Source organism: Notothenia rossii (assembly GCF_949606895.1).
Source record: "Notothenia rossii genome assembly, chromosome: 9".
Taxonomy (NCBI): domain Eukaryota; kingdom Metazoa; phylum Chordata; class Actinopteri; order Perciformes; family Nototheniidae; genus Notothenia; species Notothenia rossii.
The window spans coordinates 11730585-11747556 of record NC_136907.1 but is presented as its reverse complement, the minus strand read 5'-3'; the positions used below and the strand labels follow the sequence as shown (position 1 = coordinate 11747556).

Below are 16972 nucleotides of genomic sequence, written 5' to 3'. Positions count from 1 at the left end.
GTCTCAAAATGCACCACTGACACCACTGAAATTACTAATTTAGGTTCTTTTCCTTTGACGTCTTCAGCCAATTACACGACTTCTGGCGTCTAGACTACTGGGAGGATGACCTTAGGAGGAGACGGAGATTTGTGCGAAACGCGTCTGGATCCACCCACGCAGACGTGTCCCTTAAAGCTCTGGAGGAATACAGTCAGTAATGTGCACCAATTTAAACATGTTGTCAATATCTACATTTTGCATATACGGTAACTCTCTAACATAAACTATAAACAGGTACAGAAGAAGAAGAGGAGGAGCTAAAGTCGAAGAAAACCTTCCGCAGCCAATCAGTGGTCGCCCAGAACCCAGAGGCGGAGCTTATGCTGGAGGGAGACGATGACGCCGTCAGCCTGCTGCAGGAAAAAGAGATTGATAACCTCGCTGGTGAGATTCACTAACATAAGCACACACACGCACACACACACACACACACACACACGCACACACACACACACACACACACACACACACACACACACACACACACACACACACACACACACACACACACACACACATATACAGGCACAATGCAACGATCCAATTGAAGTGTAAACTGTCTATGACTCTTGTTTTTAGTCCGTTTCCGTCCAAGAGTTTTTATCTCCAAAGGCAAGTAATGAGTTTTGCAGCCGCACTAACCATCCGGCTGATTTGCTGACTCAAGAAGATTTAATCATAGTTAACTAAGAACTGACCAAATATCTAATTTAATCCATTTCTTGCTCTGTCTTACGACACACCTGATCGAGTGTTCCCTCTATTAGGCGAAATAGAAGAAGTACAGTAATCAATCTTGACTAACATGAAATGACTATATTAAAGTACATTTCATTATTTGTTGTATGTGATGATTGCTTACAACTGTTGTGTGTACTGAGCCTGTCAGTGCTGTGTATGCTTGAAGTAGTAATAAGTCATGTATCCCCCCAGGCCCCGTGGTTCTGAGTACACCGGCTCAGTTGGTAGCTCCAGTGGTGGTGGCTCGAGGCACTTTGTCCATCACCACCACTGAGATCTACTTTGAGGTGGATGAAGAGGACCCTACATTCAAGTCAACTGATGCTAAAGTAAGGGCAACCTGTTTTTTTATTGGATCTTTTTCCTCAAGGAAAAGTGCTACGCTTTTAATGTACTGCTTCTCATTGATTCAAATGATTTAATGTATTGTCTATATAGATTTTTCTTTATGTTAAAATATTTTTTTCAAAGGATGTCCAACCCCAACAGGTACTGGCCTACTCTGAGGGTCTGCACGGTAAATGGATGTTCAGTGAGATCAGAGCCGTGTTCTCCAGACGCTACCTGCTGCAGAACACCGGACTAGAAGTCTTTATGGCCAACAGAAGTAAGTCTGCAGATTTTTGTATTACTTACATGAATTCACATGTATTGATTTATCAAAACGATGCACCACTGATATTATGTATTGATTATTTGCCCTAAATGTCAACTTGTCAAGCCTATAAATAAATAACAAGTAACATGCCAGAGTTAGCAGAAATACCACATACCACTTTTCTCCTAGTCTTGAAAAGTGGTAATTACTTTAGTCTGCAAAGCATTAAAATAGGTTTATTAAAAAGTATTATTATTATTTGAATAAACTCTAATAGTACTGAATAACAGACTGGCTAATTCAATTACCCAGTATGCTTCACTTCTGCAACTCGTATATCAGCTGTAAAACTTTATTAGTATGTTTATACAGGTTTGTCATTAGGGAAGTATTTTCTGTAGATTGGACCTTGAGAAATTGAAGAGAGTGGTTTGAAGTGATGCACAACTCATGGATTATTAGCTTCTGCATCATTTATTGTGTACGAAAGGTCAGAATGAAAAGCATTAGCACTGGCTGCGCTCTTGTATCCCGGTGCAGCCTCCCATACTAATGTCCCCACTACACGGTGGCTTATTCGCTGTTTGGCGCAAGTATCCATCTTTATGCTGATTATATCCCGTTTCTTCCTCTTTCTCCAGCGTCTGTGATGTTTAACTTCCCTGACCCGGCCACAGTCAAGCGAGTGGTCTACAGTCTCCCCCGGGTTGGGGTAGGAACGAGTTACGGCCTGCCACAAGCCAGGTAGGTGCTGCTGGTCCTTCACTATCCTGGGTTGGAAAGAAATGTCTTCCTGGTGTGATGAAAAGAATCTTCAATATGTGTGTGTGTGTGTTTCCCAGGCGGATTTCTTTGGCTACCCCTCGTCAGCTCTTCAAGTCGTCCAACATGACGCAGCGCTGGCAGAGAAGAGAGATCTCTAACTTCGAGTACCTCATGTTCCTCAACACTATTGCAGGTAAAGTCCACTTTCAATCCTATTGCTTGAGCTGAAAATAAGATATGGACGATAAGTGGTCAAACCCACAACACTATCCTCTGTAGCCGTCTTTGTTTTTATTTTGAATGAGTCGAGAGAATACTTCCAGTATTTTTCTATTTTTTTCTCTCTTTCTACTGTGTGATGTTCACATTTTCCAGTGTGACTGCTGCAAAGATTTTCGCTGATGCAACGTTATTTTGGTTGTTCTGTTCTGTTCTGTGTTGTTCTAAAATACCTACAAAGCCAGAAACTGCAGGCTATTTTATTTCTCTCCATGTGCATGAATAAAAGAGGCCTGTGTAGAGGACTGTATTGAAGGGAGCAGATAAAGAACCTGGACGATTTTAATAAGATAAACCTTTGTCAGCTCCAGCTCAGCTGCAGCTTTCACAACAACAGTCACCAATGTGGTCTGTAAATAAGTATTTATACAGAAATATATCAATAGGAGCAGCCACAATGACAATGGACAAATAGGAAATAATTACGGCAGTTAAACATTTGCTATTTTATGTGTTCAGTTATTTTTAAATATTTGAACATATCATCATAATATAGGGATATATGTATGTTATAGAAATGAAAAAAGAGGTAGCAGAATAGGTTTGAAGGCTTTAACATGCTGTATGCTGGTGTGTAGCAGTTTGTCAACAGCGTGTGCTTTTATGCCTCCCCCCATGTTGAAGATATCTTTGATCACACTAACATACAACCGCGTTACATTTTAATTCCAAGTCTGGCACCTCATCTTTGCCCCCCCAATCAGTGAGTTCTCATTAATTAAACGTTTAAGCTTTCATTTGTTATATGTAGCAAGTACAACTCAAACTGATGTAGTAATGCACAGATCAAACGGGTACATCTCAGGCCTAAAATCACAACAATGATAATGTTTTCCTCTCCCGTCCACCTTTCGTTCCTGTAGGGAGGACCTATAATGATTTGAACCAGTACCCCATCTTCCCCTGGGTCTTGACCAACTATGACTCAGAGGAGCTGGACCTCACTCTACCTGGAAACTTCAGAGACCTCTCCAAGGTTAGAGCACTCTGACACACAATATTTTCTCCAACAAATAACATGTGCTACTCAAAAGATGCTCTAAACCCAAGAAAAGGCTGTAATACAGGTCAAGCCGTACCACCTAGGCTTAGCAGAAACATTTCCTAGTTTTTCCCCGATTAAAGTAGAAAAACAAAGGCACATAAGACTGTGGATGTAATTCCCTACTTTTCCTCCTACAGAGGATCAGAACATTCACAGTGTAAGATTTCACTGTCAGTGTGCGAAAAAGCACACGTCCCACCGTCCGGGACGTGTTATTTACAATAACGGACAAGTAGATCTTGTAATTGACTTGTCCGGTGGACAAGTGACGTTTTTCGCCCTCATTTATTGACAAATTATTGACAAATTAAATTTACAAAAGGCAGAACTCATTCGCAAATTGTCCGTGTCCGACATTGTTCGTTTAGAAATGTTAGTTTCGGTTCTGCTTGTCAATTCCTAAGGAAATGCATCTCGCCGCTTTCTGTACTGAGACAGGGGCATGGCGTGGCGGGACGTGTAGCACAGTGGCAGGGTTGGGAAGCAAAACTCGGTTCCGAGTAGGAACAAATAACAATTGTCAGGTCCCGGGATTAATAAGAGTTGTGAGGACAGGACGCGAGGCCGAACCCCGCGGACCGCAGCTCTCTCTCTCTCTCTCTATGCTCCGGATCAGCTGATCGCTGCAGCTCAGCGTCTCTCTCTCTCTCTCTCTCTCTTTCTACACACAGCGGATCCGCTGCCCGTTTAACAGCCTCATCTTTGTCAAACTTTCTTATGTTCTTTCTTTAACACGTAATGAAGATTATTAAGCGTTTTAGCTCCTGTGTTGTTAATATTGACCGCCATTTCCTTTATGAAGTGAAACAGCCTCCCTGTCTGTGTCCTCGCGTTTTCCTCACATCCCCGGACCCCCAGACTCGGAGGAGCACAGGGATGTCAGTATTGTTTATGAAGCAGGGTATAGAAAGTACATTATTGAAATGAACATACTATTTATTTACTTTTACAAACAGTGAGCAGCTGGGCAGCTGCAGCATGTGTATTGCAGGACATGTGTAAGCGTGCAAGCTTCTTTAAGTTGTAGAAAAGCGTACGCCTATAGGCTATGAAAATAATGTATTATTATTATTAGGCCTATAGTGTTGGACATGTGTGGTTGGACTCTGTCTCACAGGCAGGTTGCAGCATGTGTGTTGCCATATTTTCCATTCTGGACAAGTGAAAAATGTATTCGGACAAGTAAATTGCCAAACTCACTTGTCCATGGACAAGTACTCTCTAAAAACTTTTTCTCACACTGACTGTTCAAAAGCACACTCTGTAAGGAAAAGGAGAAACCTGCATATATCGTTTCCTGTTTGATTGTTGACTTCATTCTAATATTTCTCTGTGGTTTCCCTCAGCCAATCGGTGCACTGAATCCCAAGCGAGCAGCGTTTTATGCCGAACGCTTCGAGACGTGGGACGACGACAGCACGCCTCCTCACCACTACACCACCATGTACTCCACCGCTCATTCCACACTGATGTGGATGCTCAGAATAGTAAGTACCTGCTGCTCTTCACACACTTACAGACTTCGACCTTCAGCAGCTGCTCGAGCACATGGCAGTTTAAATGAATGTGTCTGTTCAATGTGCCCGCAGGAGCCCTTTACCACGTTTTTCCTCAACGCTAACGATAACAAGTTCGACCATCCGGAGAGAGCCTTCTCTGGCATCGGCTGCTCGTGGAGGAATTGCCAGAGGGACACAGCTGATGTCAAGGTAAGAAGACATGATGGGCTGATGGGACGGTCCTACGGAAGTGACTACGGTAGTCAAGATTATTATAAAACAATAAAAACTGTAAACTGAAATTGCTCAGCATCAAGACAACCCAACAAAAACACAATGACGTGAATGCATCCAACGCAAGTGCTTGTCTATTTTAAACTACATTTGCAAATAAAGTGTTGCAGAGTTTGAGAAAATAATTTAATTGTAGCTTTTATTTGAACGTCTCTAAAAGTATAAGGGGTATAAGGTGTAAGTATAAGGGTCAAACAGCTCATATGGTCATTCGATAAAAAAGTCTTTAAACTTTAAGATTCATTGGTTTCTGTTCTCTGCAGTTTATATTTAGTTCTCTGAGCTTTTTTTCTGTTTAATTAGCTGAAAATATTCAAATTTCTGGAGGAAAGTCCTATTTTTATTTTAAATAAACAATGTTTTTTTTCTGTTTTACCCATCAGGAGCTGATCCCAGAGTTCTACTACTTGCCTGAGATGTTTGTGAACAGTAATGAGTACGAGCTCGGGGTGCGTGAAGATGGAATTTCTGTGTGTGACGTGGAGCTTCCTGCTTGGGCCAAGAAACCCGAGGACTTTGTCCGCATTAACCGTATGGTAAGAGACTGACATTCATTTCCAAGGAATATAAAAGCTGAAAGAAGGCTAGTTGTCTCTGCCTTTAAGTCCACTTGAAAGACTCTGATAATAGTCTTGACTCTCCCTTCCTTCCTCTCTCCACCCCTGTGACCTCCACCAGGCGTTGGAAAGCGAGTTTGTGTCCTGCCAGCTTCACCAGTGGATCGATTTAATATTCGGCTACAAGCAGCGGGGGCCAGAAGCAGTGAGATCCCTCAACGTGTTCAACTTCTTGTCCTACGAGGGATCAATCAACCTAGAAAATGCAGATGCTGTGCAACGCGAGGTCAGTTTCCATGGCAACACTTCACTCTTGTTTGACTCCCAAATTGATTATCACAGTGCAGAAATCTTCCCTTGGTGAGTTTCTCATTCAAGATCATATGGTAGCATCAGATGGATGTAATGTCCAAATCTCTTAGATAAATACTCACTGGATATACAGTATACTCCCTATGGCGGAGGGAATGGTTCTCTAGAGATACACTCAAAGTACACGCATGTGCTTCATGCTTACAAAAAGACAAACAAAATAAGTAAATAGGAAGGTAAAGATATGTGGCTTCACTCAACTAGTTTTTATGTTTCTCAAAAGTGTGTCTTCTCCTGTGTTAACCCCTTTTCTCTCTCTCTCTCTCTCTCTCTCTCTCTCTCTCTCTCTCTCTCTCTCTCTCTCTCTCTCTCTCTCTCTCTCTCTCTCTCTCTCTCTCTCTCTAGGGGATTGAGTCCCAGATCCAGGCGTGTGGGCAGATCCCCTCCCAGCTGCTGATCGAGCCCCACCCACCTCGCTCCTCGGCCATGCACCTGGTGAGAACACATCCTTGAAAAACCTGCATAGGTTTCAGTATCATAGCAGTAATCTCCCAGTATATGCTTTAAAAACACCTTCGTAAAACAGCAAGTCAGCAAGTCAGCTGTTCTCCCATTCTTTTTGCATGTTCTTAAGGCCAATGTCCTGAGAAAATGTTCACTATTGGAACAGGAAGAGTGTTTTTCCCCAGTATGTCTATCTTTTATAGACAGGTTGATTTTTCCTATACTCCAATTGAGAGATGTTATTACATACACGTATGCTGCTAGCCCTGCCCTGTTAGCCTCTCTCTCCTGCCTCGCCCTGACCAGAACAAGACCTCAGTGTCTCCACATCAGAGCCATCCATGTCCCCCTTACCTGTCAGTCCTGCCCCCCGACCAACCTGTGCCTCCACCTCCTCTCCAAGGCCTAGCCCCCCCTCAGTGTGTGTACCTGCTCTGACCCTGAGCTCCCACTAATATACCTTTTCCCGTCCCTCCCTCTGTTCCATCTGTTCTGTCTCTCCCTCTACCTCCGTCTCCATTTCCCTGCTCCGACCTCCCCTTCCCTGCTCTGCCCCCCCCCCTCTTCCTCTCCTTCCCTCTCTCCTTCTCTGTCTGTCTCACCAGTGTTTCCTTCCCCAGAGCCCGCTGATGTTTAAGGATCAGATGCAGCAGGATGTCATCATGGTGCTCAAGTTCCCCTCCAACTCGCCCGTCACCCACGTGGCGGCCAACACGCTCCCCCACCTCAGCATACCAGCAGCCGTCACCGTCACATGTAGCCGGCTGTTTGCCGTCAACCGCTGGCACAACACAGTCGGTGAGAGCACCAAGAAAATACATTATAATGTGGAAATGGAAACCATAGATCCTCATGTAACATATTAAGTTATCCCCCTTTGAGGAATGGAACTGGACATTACATTATCTGAACAGAATAAAGTTTATACAGTTTTGTTATTTGACTATTTTGAGCATCTTGAAACTACACTATGGCAATCCCTTAATAATACAGTAACATACAATTAGTGATTAATCAATTAATCAATAAGTCTTAATAACAATTATTAATTTATCAAGGAAAACTTCCACAGACATGCTGATTCCAGCTTCTCAAATGTGATTAGCTGATTTTTCTCTTTTATCAAATGGAATCACTTTATTTTTAAAAAGATTGATCAGACAAATGCACTTTAAAGAACTCCCTTTGGGCAACGCTAAATTGTTGTTGATTTTGTGGCAAATTCATGACATTATAAACACTAAATTATTTAAGGATTTATACAAAATATTCATAAAAAAAACCCAAGGAAAATAATTTCATGTTATATTCTATGCTATGTATCATCTATGCAATTAACACTAATGTATGGAAGCCTGCAGTGCTTCAAACCCCGGGTGAGAGTTTACTACTATGTTGTCCACATGTTGACAAAGAAATATGTGTTAATTAAACCCTCAATTGACCTTTAATGACCTAATTAGCAAAGCAGGGTAGGTTTAATGAATCGTGGTAGTGTAATTACGGCGGGCCATAAGGCAGCCCTAGTGACTTTGGTTGTGAAGATTTTATTTTTCAACATTATCCCGCTGTAGCGCATGCATCACAGAGCACTCGACTAGGGGATTATACGAGAGCTTTACGATGTGTGTATGTGCGGGTGTGACTTACTTTAATGTGTTTACCCTTTATCCTTCAGGCCTCCGTGGAGCTCCGGGATATTCCCTGGAGCAGGCTCATCATCTGCCCATTGAGATGGACCCTCTCATAGGTCAGTGCGCTAACACTTCCACAGCATATTTAATTGGTTTTATGTAATACCGATAATATTTTAGAACCAAGTAGTAGGACTTCATTAAATATATAACATGATATATTAGGGATTTGTGCACATATTACTGAGTACCAGGCTGTAATACTAACATGAGTAATAAAATATTATGAACAGTTATTAAAATGCTTGTGAACCATATGGCATTACGCTGCCCTTATTAACTTACGCTGTTCCCATGTAGCCAACAACTCAGGCGTGAACAAGCGTCAGATCACTGACCTCGTGGACCAGAGCATTCAAATCAACACACACTGTTTCGTGGTTACCGCCGACAACCGCTACATCCTGGTCTGCGGCTTCTGGGACAAGAGCTTCCGTGTTTACTCCACTGAGACGGGTAGGTTTGGTATTATTCAGAAAACCTGTTGAGCATTGTGTTTAGTCTAAATGTACCAGCAGGTGTTTTTAAAAACTCTATAAAAGCTGCAATCCTGTCATAGGTCCTAGTTTGAATAAAGATAATGTGGACTCATTGTAATTTTATTTAGATTTTTGTTTGGATATTTCATCAAGGGGAGATTTAGATTTTTCTTTTCACATACACCTGGGCTTACACCTCAAATTATTTTTCGGTCTAGAGATTTATTGATTTATATTTAGTGACTCTATGTTCCCTAACCTGCATGTTTAACCCATGTATTTACACCTGGCAGTAGAGTAATCATGAATAAACAGGTTTTAAAGTACGCACATCTGAAAACAAATGATATTTTCTATATACAAAAAAACCTACTAACTAAGTTAAAACTGGTGGGAGCTTTATTTACAGTGTTCAGATGTTTCGTTGGATTCTTGCCTTAGTTAATCACCCATGGCCTACGAAGGTATGATTACTGTAGAGGGCACAGTGACTTAGCCTCGCTCCTCGTCCCTCTCCACAGGAAAGCTGACCCAGATAGTTTTCGGCCACTGGGATGTGGTGACATGTCTCGCCAGATCAGAGTCCTACATCGGAGGTGACTGCTACATCGTGTCGGGCTCCAGAGACGCCACTCTTCTTTTGTGGTACTGGAGTGGACGACACCACATTATCGGGGACAACCCTAACAACAGTGAGTGATGACTTGATGGAAACAACATGTTTGTTGGACACTCGGTGTCTACATGCTCTTAGTTCAGACACAGGTCCCGGAGATGTATGGTGTCTCTAACTCTGTTTTCTTCTCCAGGTGACTACCCCGCTCCCAGGGCCGTACTGACTGGACACGACCATGAAGTGGTGTGTGTGTCCGTCTGTGCAGAGTTGGGACTGGTCATCAGTGGAGCTAAAGGTTTGTGTGGCCAATTTAAATGTCGATTTATAGATTATTTTCACTGAGAATTGAATAAAAGATAAAATATTGAAATGTTAGAACCCTCAGATACATAACAGCCGCAAAGCCATTGGACAAAAGACCTGTAGATTGCCCTCTCATACAGTATGTTGTTTTCCCATATGTCGTTGTTTTAATTTCTATTAGAGGTTAGGCTGATATTTCCTGATCACTCTACTGTCAGCAGAGCTAATTGAGTAAAATAACTTCTTTATTAATTCGCTCTGGTCTTGCTTCTCAGAGGGCCCATGCCTGGTCCACACCATCACAGGGGACCTTCTTCGGGCCCTGGAGGGACCAGAGCTGTGTCAGCGGCCCCGCCTCATCTCAGTGTCCAGCGAGGGCCACTGCATCATCTACTATGACAGAGGCCACTTCTGCAACTTCAGCATAAATGGAAAACTCCTGGCACAAATGGAGGTCAATGACTCCACGCGGGTAAGGCAGTCAGAGTTAATACTGTTCATTTCAACACACTGTAATATTCATTTTGGTGTATATTCATGCATGAATCCTGTTTTTATTTACCAATAAACAATGCGATATACTGTTGTTCAACACAATGGAGTAGTTGAGCCTCTTTTGACCCCTCTCTATTCTCTTTCTCTCTCCAGGCGATCCTGTTGAGCAGCGACGGACAGAACTTGGTGACAGGAGGCGATAACGGAGTTGTGGAAGTGTGGCAGGCGTGCGACTTCAAACAGCTGTACATCTATCCAGGCTGTGATGCAGGCATCCGTGCCATGGACCTCTCACATGACCAGAGGTAAAACAGACAGGCTTTCACTCTGAGAGTCAGTAGGATAATTGATAGAAGTTCACTATTGTTGTGAAGGAAACTGGGTCACCAGGGGGCAGCAGAGAATACTGAATGATCAGTAACTGTGAGGTTATTTTACCCAAACCTCAGATGATGTCCTAGAGAAAAATGCAATGGTTTAATGCAGAGGGGGTCCAAACTTTTTTCACCGAGGGCCACATACAGACAAATATGCAAAGGGCTGGGCCACTCACTAGAGGTATATTGCCTCATAAGTTCAGTTATAAGTTAGAAAAATCAATCAAATGTAGGTAAATTATTCTTGATACTTGAAAATGCAGCGTACATCCTAGCTCTCCATAGGGTTCCATTTATTGTGTTGGCAGCTCATTCCTTAAAACAGGAGCTTCAGACTGAATTGCCTGATTTTAATGAAGATTTGGCTTTTTAACACATGAATACTGTGTAATATATTTGAACATATATATTTGAGAAGTACAATATAAGACAAGTAGAAGTTTCATTTGTTTCATTATACTTTTTGAATTAGCTGAGGGTCGATTCAAAATGGTCCGTGGGCCGCATTTGGCCCCCTGGCCGTAGTTTGGACACTCCTGGTTTAAGGTATGCAATTTTCCAAAAGTACGTGCATAGTTTGGATGTGACTTACTGTTTTTGCTCTGCCCTCAGGACTCTGATCACTGGCATGGCATCCGGAAGCATTGTGGCATTCAACATAGACTTCAACCGCTGGCACTACGAGCACCAGAACAGGTACTGAGGTGGACAGCATGAGGATGGGAAGGATAGGGAGACGAGAGAAGAACAAAGAGAGGAGGTGAAGCATTCTGCTGTGTATCTGCGACACGGGGAAACTGAAGGTACAGAGGGGAAGGAAAAGCAAGTGCCAGCTCTAATCCCTTGTGAAGTTTACTTGATTTGAGGATGCTACAGCGCTGGTGGAAATAACTCCCTCTGTGCATACGTGTACGTACACATACGTGTGTAACCACAGACACATAGTACCCCGAAGATACACACCAAAACCTGCTCATAAAATAGACTGCAGAATGGGGGAAAGTCAAGCAGACCTTGTAGAGGTCGTTCATACCCGTACCACTCGCTGGACTGCTGCAGTTGCTGTTCCTGGTACGCTTCATGCTTTATAGACAAAGAACTTAAAGTTTTGGTTTTCTTGTGTTTTTCTTCTCTATCAATTTTGTTCTTTACTTTTCCTTTGATGGGAGTTCAGTCAAATAATGATTTGGGTGGACTGTAAATTAAGACTCCTTCAATGTGTCTCAACTGATTAGAAATAGTTAGAAATTATCCAGCCCCGCCCACTCTTCAAAAAAAACGGTGCTATTGGCTTGATCTTAAAATTCACCCTTGAAAAAATGTCTGGGGTTATGATTATATTTTATCTGGATTTATTTTATTTTATAATGTTAATTTGATGTTATTTTATTTTCCCTGCAGCAGGGTTAAGTCTGATTCTTATGTAAATAAGGTTCTGCTTCCTTCAGAGCCAACACGTGTTCTTTCACTACACAAACTGCGCTTATCACCTTTAATTTATTAATGACTTGCTGTATGTAAAATATTGTGTAATAATTATTATAATGTTGACAAGATTGATGATGATAACGGCAGTGTCAAGGATGGTGATTATTTTGCCGGAGATGGTAATGATAAAGAGATCTTGCCAGTGCCACCAAGGATGACAACCACGAGACTGAGATGATTTCCTTTGTATATTTGGTGATTGTTTTGTCAAATATGTACATAAAGTCTTGGTTCAGGCTCGGCGGGAGACCTAATCAGCTGAATAAGATTGAAAGCGCAAAGGAAACCTTCACTTACCCACATTTGTTGATTATTTAAAAGAAGAGAATCAAATCAATGTAAAAGTTTGTTTTGTATTTGCACTTTGCACCAATCACATATCATTATTTATTAGCTTGGTTCTTTCTGGTCGGCTGCCATTTTGTTTAGGTCCATTTCCCCTTCGGGATTATTTGTGCATTGATGTTTGTATTTAAAGCGTTGAGCTCATGTGTGATTATTAGGTTTTACAACCTCACAGTTGTAAGCAATATCATGATTCTGTAGCTGATAGAGGTGGAAAGGAGTGAGGAGAGGGGATGAAATGTGAGAGGGACTGTATGTGTGAAGCCATCTTGATCAAATGCGCACATGCACATACTCTATCGACAGGTTCAACTTACGTATCCAAAAAAAGGTTAAATATTTTTGGATCTATGAAACCCTAAAAAACTATTGTATTCATGTTTTATTGCAAAGATGTAAAATATGACATGTGTGAGTTGAAAAAAAAATCATGATAAGAAAAATAAAATATGCAAAGAATTTGATGACTTGACTTTTCATTGGTGAGACATTCTGTTTCACCAAAAGCTTTCTTTTTGACTTCAAGACAACGGCACTGCAGAGTGAGCTCTAACTGCAGATTTAACAAGACACCGGTCTGAAAGGAATCCTGCTTTCTCAAAAGATTTCAAGAGCCTCTCGAGTCAAAATGTGCACTTGACAACATTGTCGAACTACCTTTCATTTCAAATGCCTGTTACTGTCAGTCACTTTCTGCAGCACCTCCTAAGAACTCAGAGTTGAGATTTACAGTTGAAATGTTAGTTTATACTATTAAATGGAACTTATTACAATCAAATTGTGCAATGTTTTAAGTGAGTCTAGTTCAATCAAGCATCATTCAATCAAGTTACTTTGCTTTGCTCTTGAATCACCCTTATGCAGCATACCAACTAATATCTAAAAGAGATAAAGGAAGGCTCACATCTTTTAAAGGCAATTCAAATAGACAATGTGTGTAAGAAAAGAATGAAAATCCTTATGGTATTCATTCAACCCATTGACAAAAGTTAGATTTGCACAGGAAAGGTGATGGTCAGTACAAACACCCAGGTCATACATGTTTTTATCTTTACTGAATGATGTTGACAGGAATAAAATGATGCCCCAAAATACCAAAAACAACACAAGCACGGGGTAATTAATTGTATAACCATAAGTTCTGAATGTGGGATGTCTTGTCAAAGGAACAACATTTCACAGTATTAAAACACAAAGGATGTCTTTTGAGCAGAAGCAACCATTACCATAGCTTAAACAAAGAAGTCAGACAGGCTGCACAGAGCTCTCATGCTTCAGTCACTATGGAAACGCCATACGAGCTGACAGGCAGGAGAGGGTAACCCGTCACGCTGCTAGAGCCAGGACCCAGATTTCATCTCCTTTATGTCACTTTTGACCCGGTCTGTAGCTGCAGTCAGAGGCCCGCGCGCGGCCTGTCAGTAAGACACACTTTCTTCCTCACCTTTACCAACAGCCTGATGTCTTGTGCAATGTCCGTTCTCCAGGGGAATCATGAAGCATTCTGATGTACAGTTTTAAGGTATCCCATAGTTTGTTATTAGACAACTAGACACACACACACATGCATATCTGAACAAAGCAATGGTCTTTAATATGATTGTAGTACTGTAATTATTTTTAAATAGTCTACGGATATTATGAAACATGCTGGACGTACTTGAAAGCAATATTAATGTTTCACAGTAAAGATGACAAGCAAAATACAAGAAATTAACCTTTGAAAAATGAAGAGGTGAAATAGTATTCCCTCATTAAGCTTTTCTTGCTAAGGGAAAGTGGTCTCCCAGGTTCATTTGTCTTTGAAACAAGGTCAGTCAGTCTCATCCCTCAAGACCTCTTCTTCACATTGTCAGCTTATTTCCCCTGTGCTTATGGAAATTGCATGAACACACATGACTTTCTGGACTATTGGGATTACTATATACATGCGTAAGCAAGTGTTTTTATATCACAATGAGGAAGTGATGGGCGTCCATGTGTTTTGAGTGTGCAGGCTTTCCTGCTTTCAGCGTATAAGCATGCGTTCAAAGGGGGATCCTCGTGGACAAACATGTCCATGTGTCTGTACGTGCTCCCTCCCCTGAAGCTCAGGTGGACAGTGAGGAGATGGTGGACCTCTGAGATGAGATGCTACAGATCTCCATGTTGGTGAAGGAGCTCCCTCCTTCGCTGCTGCAGTCTGGGACCGATGAGGAGGAGGAGATGATGTTCTTCAGCCTGTGGAGGGAGATGATGAGCAGCGTCAGCAGGAATACCAGCAGGCCGAGGAAGAGCCACACATAAACGTAAACGTTGCCCTGACGTCCCGGTGATGAGGCGGCCGCTGAGGTGGAAGAAGAGGTTGGCGAGAATCGTAGAAAGGTCCCATTGTCTATCGGAGAGATAGCAGTCTCATTATAGTCCACCAACGAGACGTCCATCCCTGACATCCTTGCTGATGTTCTGCATAAATGATTAGATTTGCATGAGAAAGAAAAAAAGGGTTAGTGAGATTTTTTGTGAAGCAACAGAAAGACACATCAACATTCATAATTGAAATGGGCAGTAGAAGAAATCTCTTGTGTCTGCCAAAGCTGACAAGTGTTTATTTCCTCCCTCCAGGACACTTCAGCATGGCAGATGCTCGCTAACGCAAGAGCTGTCACCCACGTCCAGCTTTGGCAGAAATTAAGAAGGAAAGAGAGCCCTTCATCAATTCTGATTCAGCACCAACAATTTACTTCAAGGGCCCCCAGATGCAGAACAGATTTCTATCAAATAATAGTTGAAAATAATAATCATTTATTGTATCCCTCTTGGAGCATCTCATGGAGAGTTCATGCTAATTGAGAAACATCAAATTGATTCACAAGAGTACTCAGCTGTTATTTGCAATATATATATATATATATATATATATATATATATATTTGAATGTATTTGCAGCAATGAAACAAGCAAAACAGTTAAGTGTTGGTTTATGTACTTATAATGTGTGAAATCTGTATGAAATACTCATAATCTTGCAATATACCCTCGCTGTATGTTTATAGATAAGTGCAAACATATTTATATTCATTTGTGTCAGAATTGTTGCTGATCACTCAAAATTATAGCACTGTGAATATTTCTAATGCAAGGATGAATTCATGAACAAACAGACACAGATCTACTGTGGACACTGTTCAGTTGTGGTAATCAAATACTGTTTGACTGTTGGAGGATACATTACAGCATAAAGGGATTTACTGACCCGACTATAATAAAGAGAAACAGCAGGGGGAGTGCTTGTGTCATTGAAAGCCTGTCAGTCTGGAGCCTGGAGCCTTTTATGCTCATAAACGAAGCCATTCTTATCTGATGAAATTAAACTCCTCATAATCAGCTTTCACAAAGACTGCTGAGAGCCTACCCTCCTCCATTGCATATTAATACTGCTGATATTGTTCCACTGCAAATTACTGCATGGCACAAAAGTGACATGAACATGTGACTGAGTATTGTGGTATAGAAATGTTCACAGTATTTGTGTTGGGGGGAGACAGAGAGTTGTATTTGGGTTAGGCCAGTCTTCTGTCTTGATCTATGACAGGAGAAAGACACTTCAAAGGGACGATTGATTGACCATGACCAGAAATGTAGCAGGGGGGTCATCAAACACTCTTTGCAACACAGCGGTGTGAGCTCATTTCTCTCTTATTTGCCAGCTCTCCCCTCCTTCGTCTCCATTTCATGGTTATGCATTTCACCATGGACCGACCAAATTATATTCAGTGAATGGACTAAAATGCACATCAACATTGTTCACAATATATATCCAACCAATGTATATTTCTCCAGATTCTTAGATATTAAAAACAAATATAGGACTAAGACATAATATACATTTGTATAATATGTTTACAATGGCGAACCAGAATCATATTTAAGAACACTTTTATTTTACCTCTGTAAAGCCTACTGTACATTCAATTACTTTTTGCACTCGATTGCAAGATATATTGTGTAAAACGAATCATAATGGCAATAAGAGTGAGTCAGTGTAATCACACTTTGTTGAACATGATGCACTTAACATTACATTCATGGTAGGCCTATGTTCTTAATAGTAGCCTACATGTATGTTAAGGAGATAATAAACGTTTGTACATTTAAAAAAAAATCTCCAAACTGCAATAACTACATAGCCCAGCATTACTCGCGTAAAAGCTGGTTAATAAACACAAATGCTCCTTCAAAAATGTGGACAGTCTGTAATTGTAATGACTTGTAGTGGTTCTCTCCTCTGTCTACACTCTTCTTGTCATCTTTGTAAAACGATATCAGACTGGTAATTGACACAGCCATGACTTCTAGTTAAATTCAGTGTGGCTAAAATGAAAAGCTTTGTTAAAATATGCAAGCACGCGAAAGTCAAATTCAGCTTTATTGTCAAAAATTCTACATGTGTTATACATCCAGAAATATCGAAATATCGTTTGAAGTCGTGCGACCCTGCTGCTGTACTGGCTTGTAGTTCGTTTATAGTATAACGTTAGCATTTCGCTTTTGGCGAAT

The 16972-nt window shown here is 41.3% G+C and overlaps 2 protein-coding genes across 8 annotated transcripts in view; one reads left to right on the top strand and one right to left on the bottom strand.

The window, feature by feature from the left end:
• LOC307020761 (neurobeachin-like) overlaps window positions 1–12892 on the top strand; it is a 37171-nt gene extending 24279 nt beyond the window's left edge. For 3 of the 7 annotated variants that reach the window (XM_079652306.1, XM_079652305.1, XM_079652304.1), the window contains 20 exons: window positions 68–192; window positions 277–426; window positions 976–1112; window positions 1273–1390; window positions 2023–2125; window positions 2224–2339; window positions 3289–3401; window positions 4817–4957; window positions 5060–5179; window positions 5647–5799; window positions 5942–6106; window positions 6538–6627; window positions 7242–7434; window positions 8315–8386; window positions 8631–8786; window positions 9331–9501; window positions 9619–9720; window positions 10004–10200; window positions 10377–10528; window positions 11213–12892. In XM_079652306.1, coding sequence (XP_079508432.1) covers window positions 68–192; window positions 277–426; window positions 976–1112; window positions 1273–1390; window positions 2023–2125; window positions 2224–2339; window positions 3289–3401; window positions 4817–4957; window positions 5060–5179; window positions 5647–5799; window positions 5942–6106; window positions 6538–6627; window positions 7242–7434; window positions 8315–8386; window positions 8631–8786; window positions 9331–9501; window positions 9619–9720; window positions 10004–10200; window positions 10377–10528; window positions 11213–11303 — 2665 coding nt within the window. In that variant the 3' untranslated portion in view covers window positions 11304–12892. Of the gene's footprint in view, window positions 1–43; window positions 193–276; window positions 427–975; window positions 1113–1254; window positions 1391–2022; window positions 2126–2223; window positions 2340–3288; window positions 3402–4816; window positions 4958–5059; window positions 5180–5646; window positions 5800–5941; window positions 6107–6537; window positions 6628–7241; window positions 7435–8314; window positions 8387–8630; window positions 8787–9330; window positions 9502–9618; window positions 9721–10003; window positions 10201–10376; window positions 10529–11212 lie in introns of all 7 variants that reach the window. The other 4 variants (XM_079652303.1, XM_079652302.1, XM_079652301.1 and 1 more) reach the window with 4 other exon arrangements.
• A 569-nt stretch (window positions 12893–13461) lies between these two features.
• sertm1 (serine rich and transmembrane domain containing 1) overlaps window positions 13462–16972 on the bottom strand; it is a 9982-nt gene continuing 6471 nt past the window's right edge. Inside the window, exon 2 of the mRNA XM_079652318.1 lies at window positions 13462–14878. Within this exon, the coding sequence (XP_079508444.1) occupies window positions 14524–14865 (342 nt within the window). The 5' untranslated portion in view covers window positions 14866–14878 and the 3' untranslated portion in view covers window positions 13462–14523. The remainder of the gene's footprint in view (window positions 14879–16972) is intronic.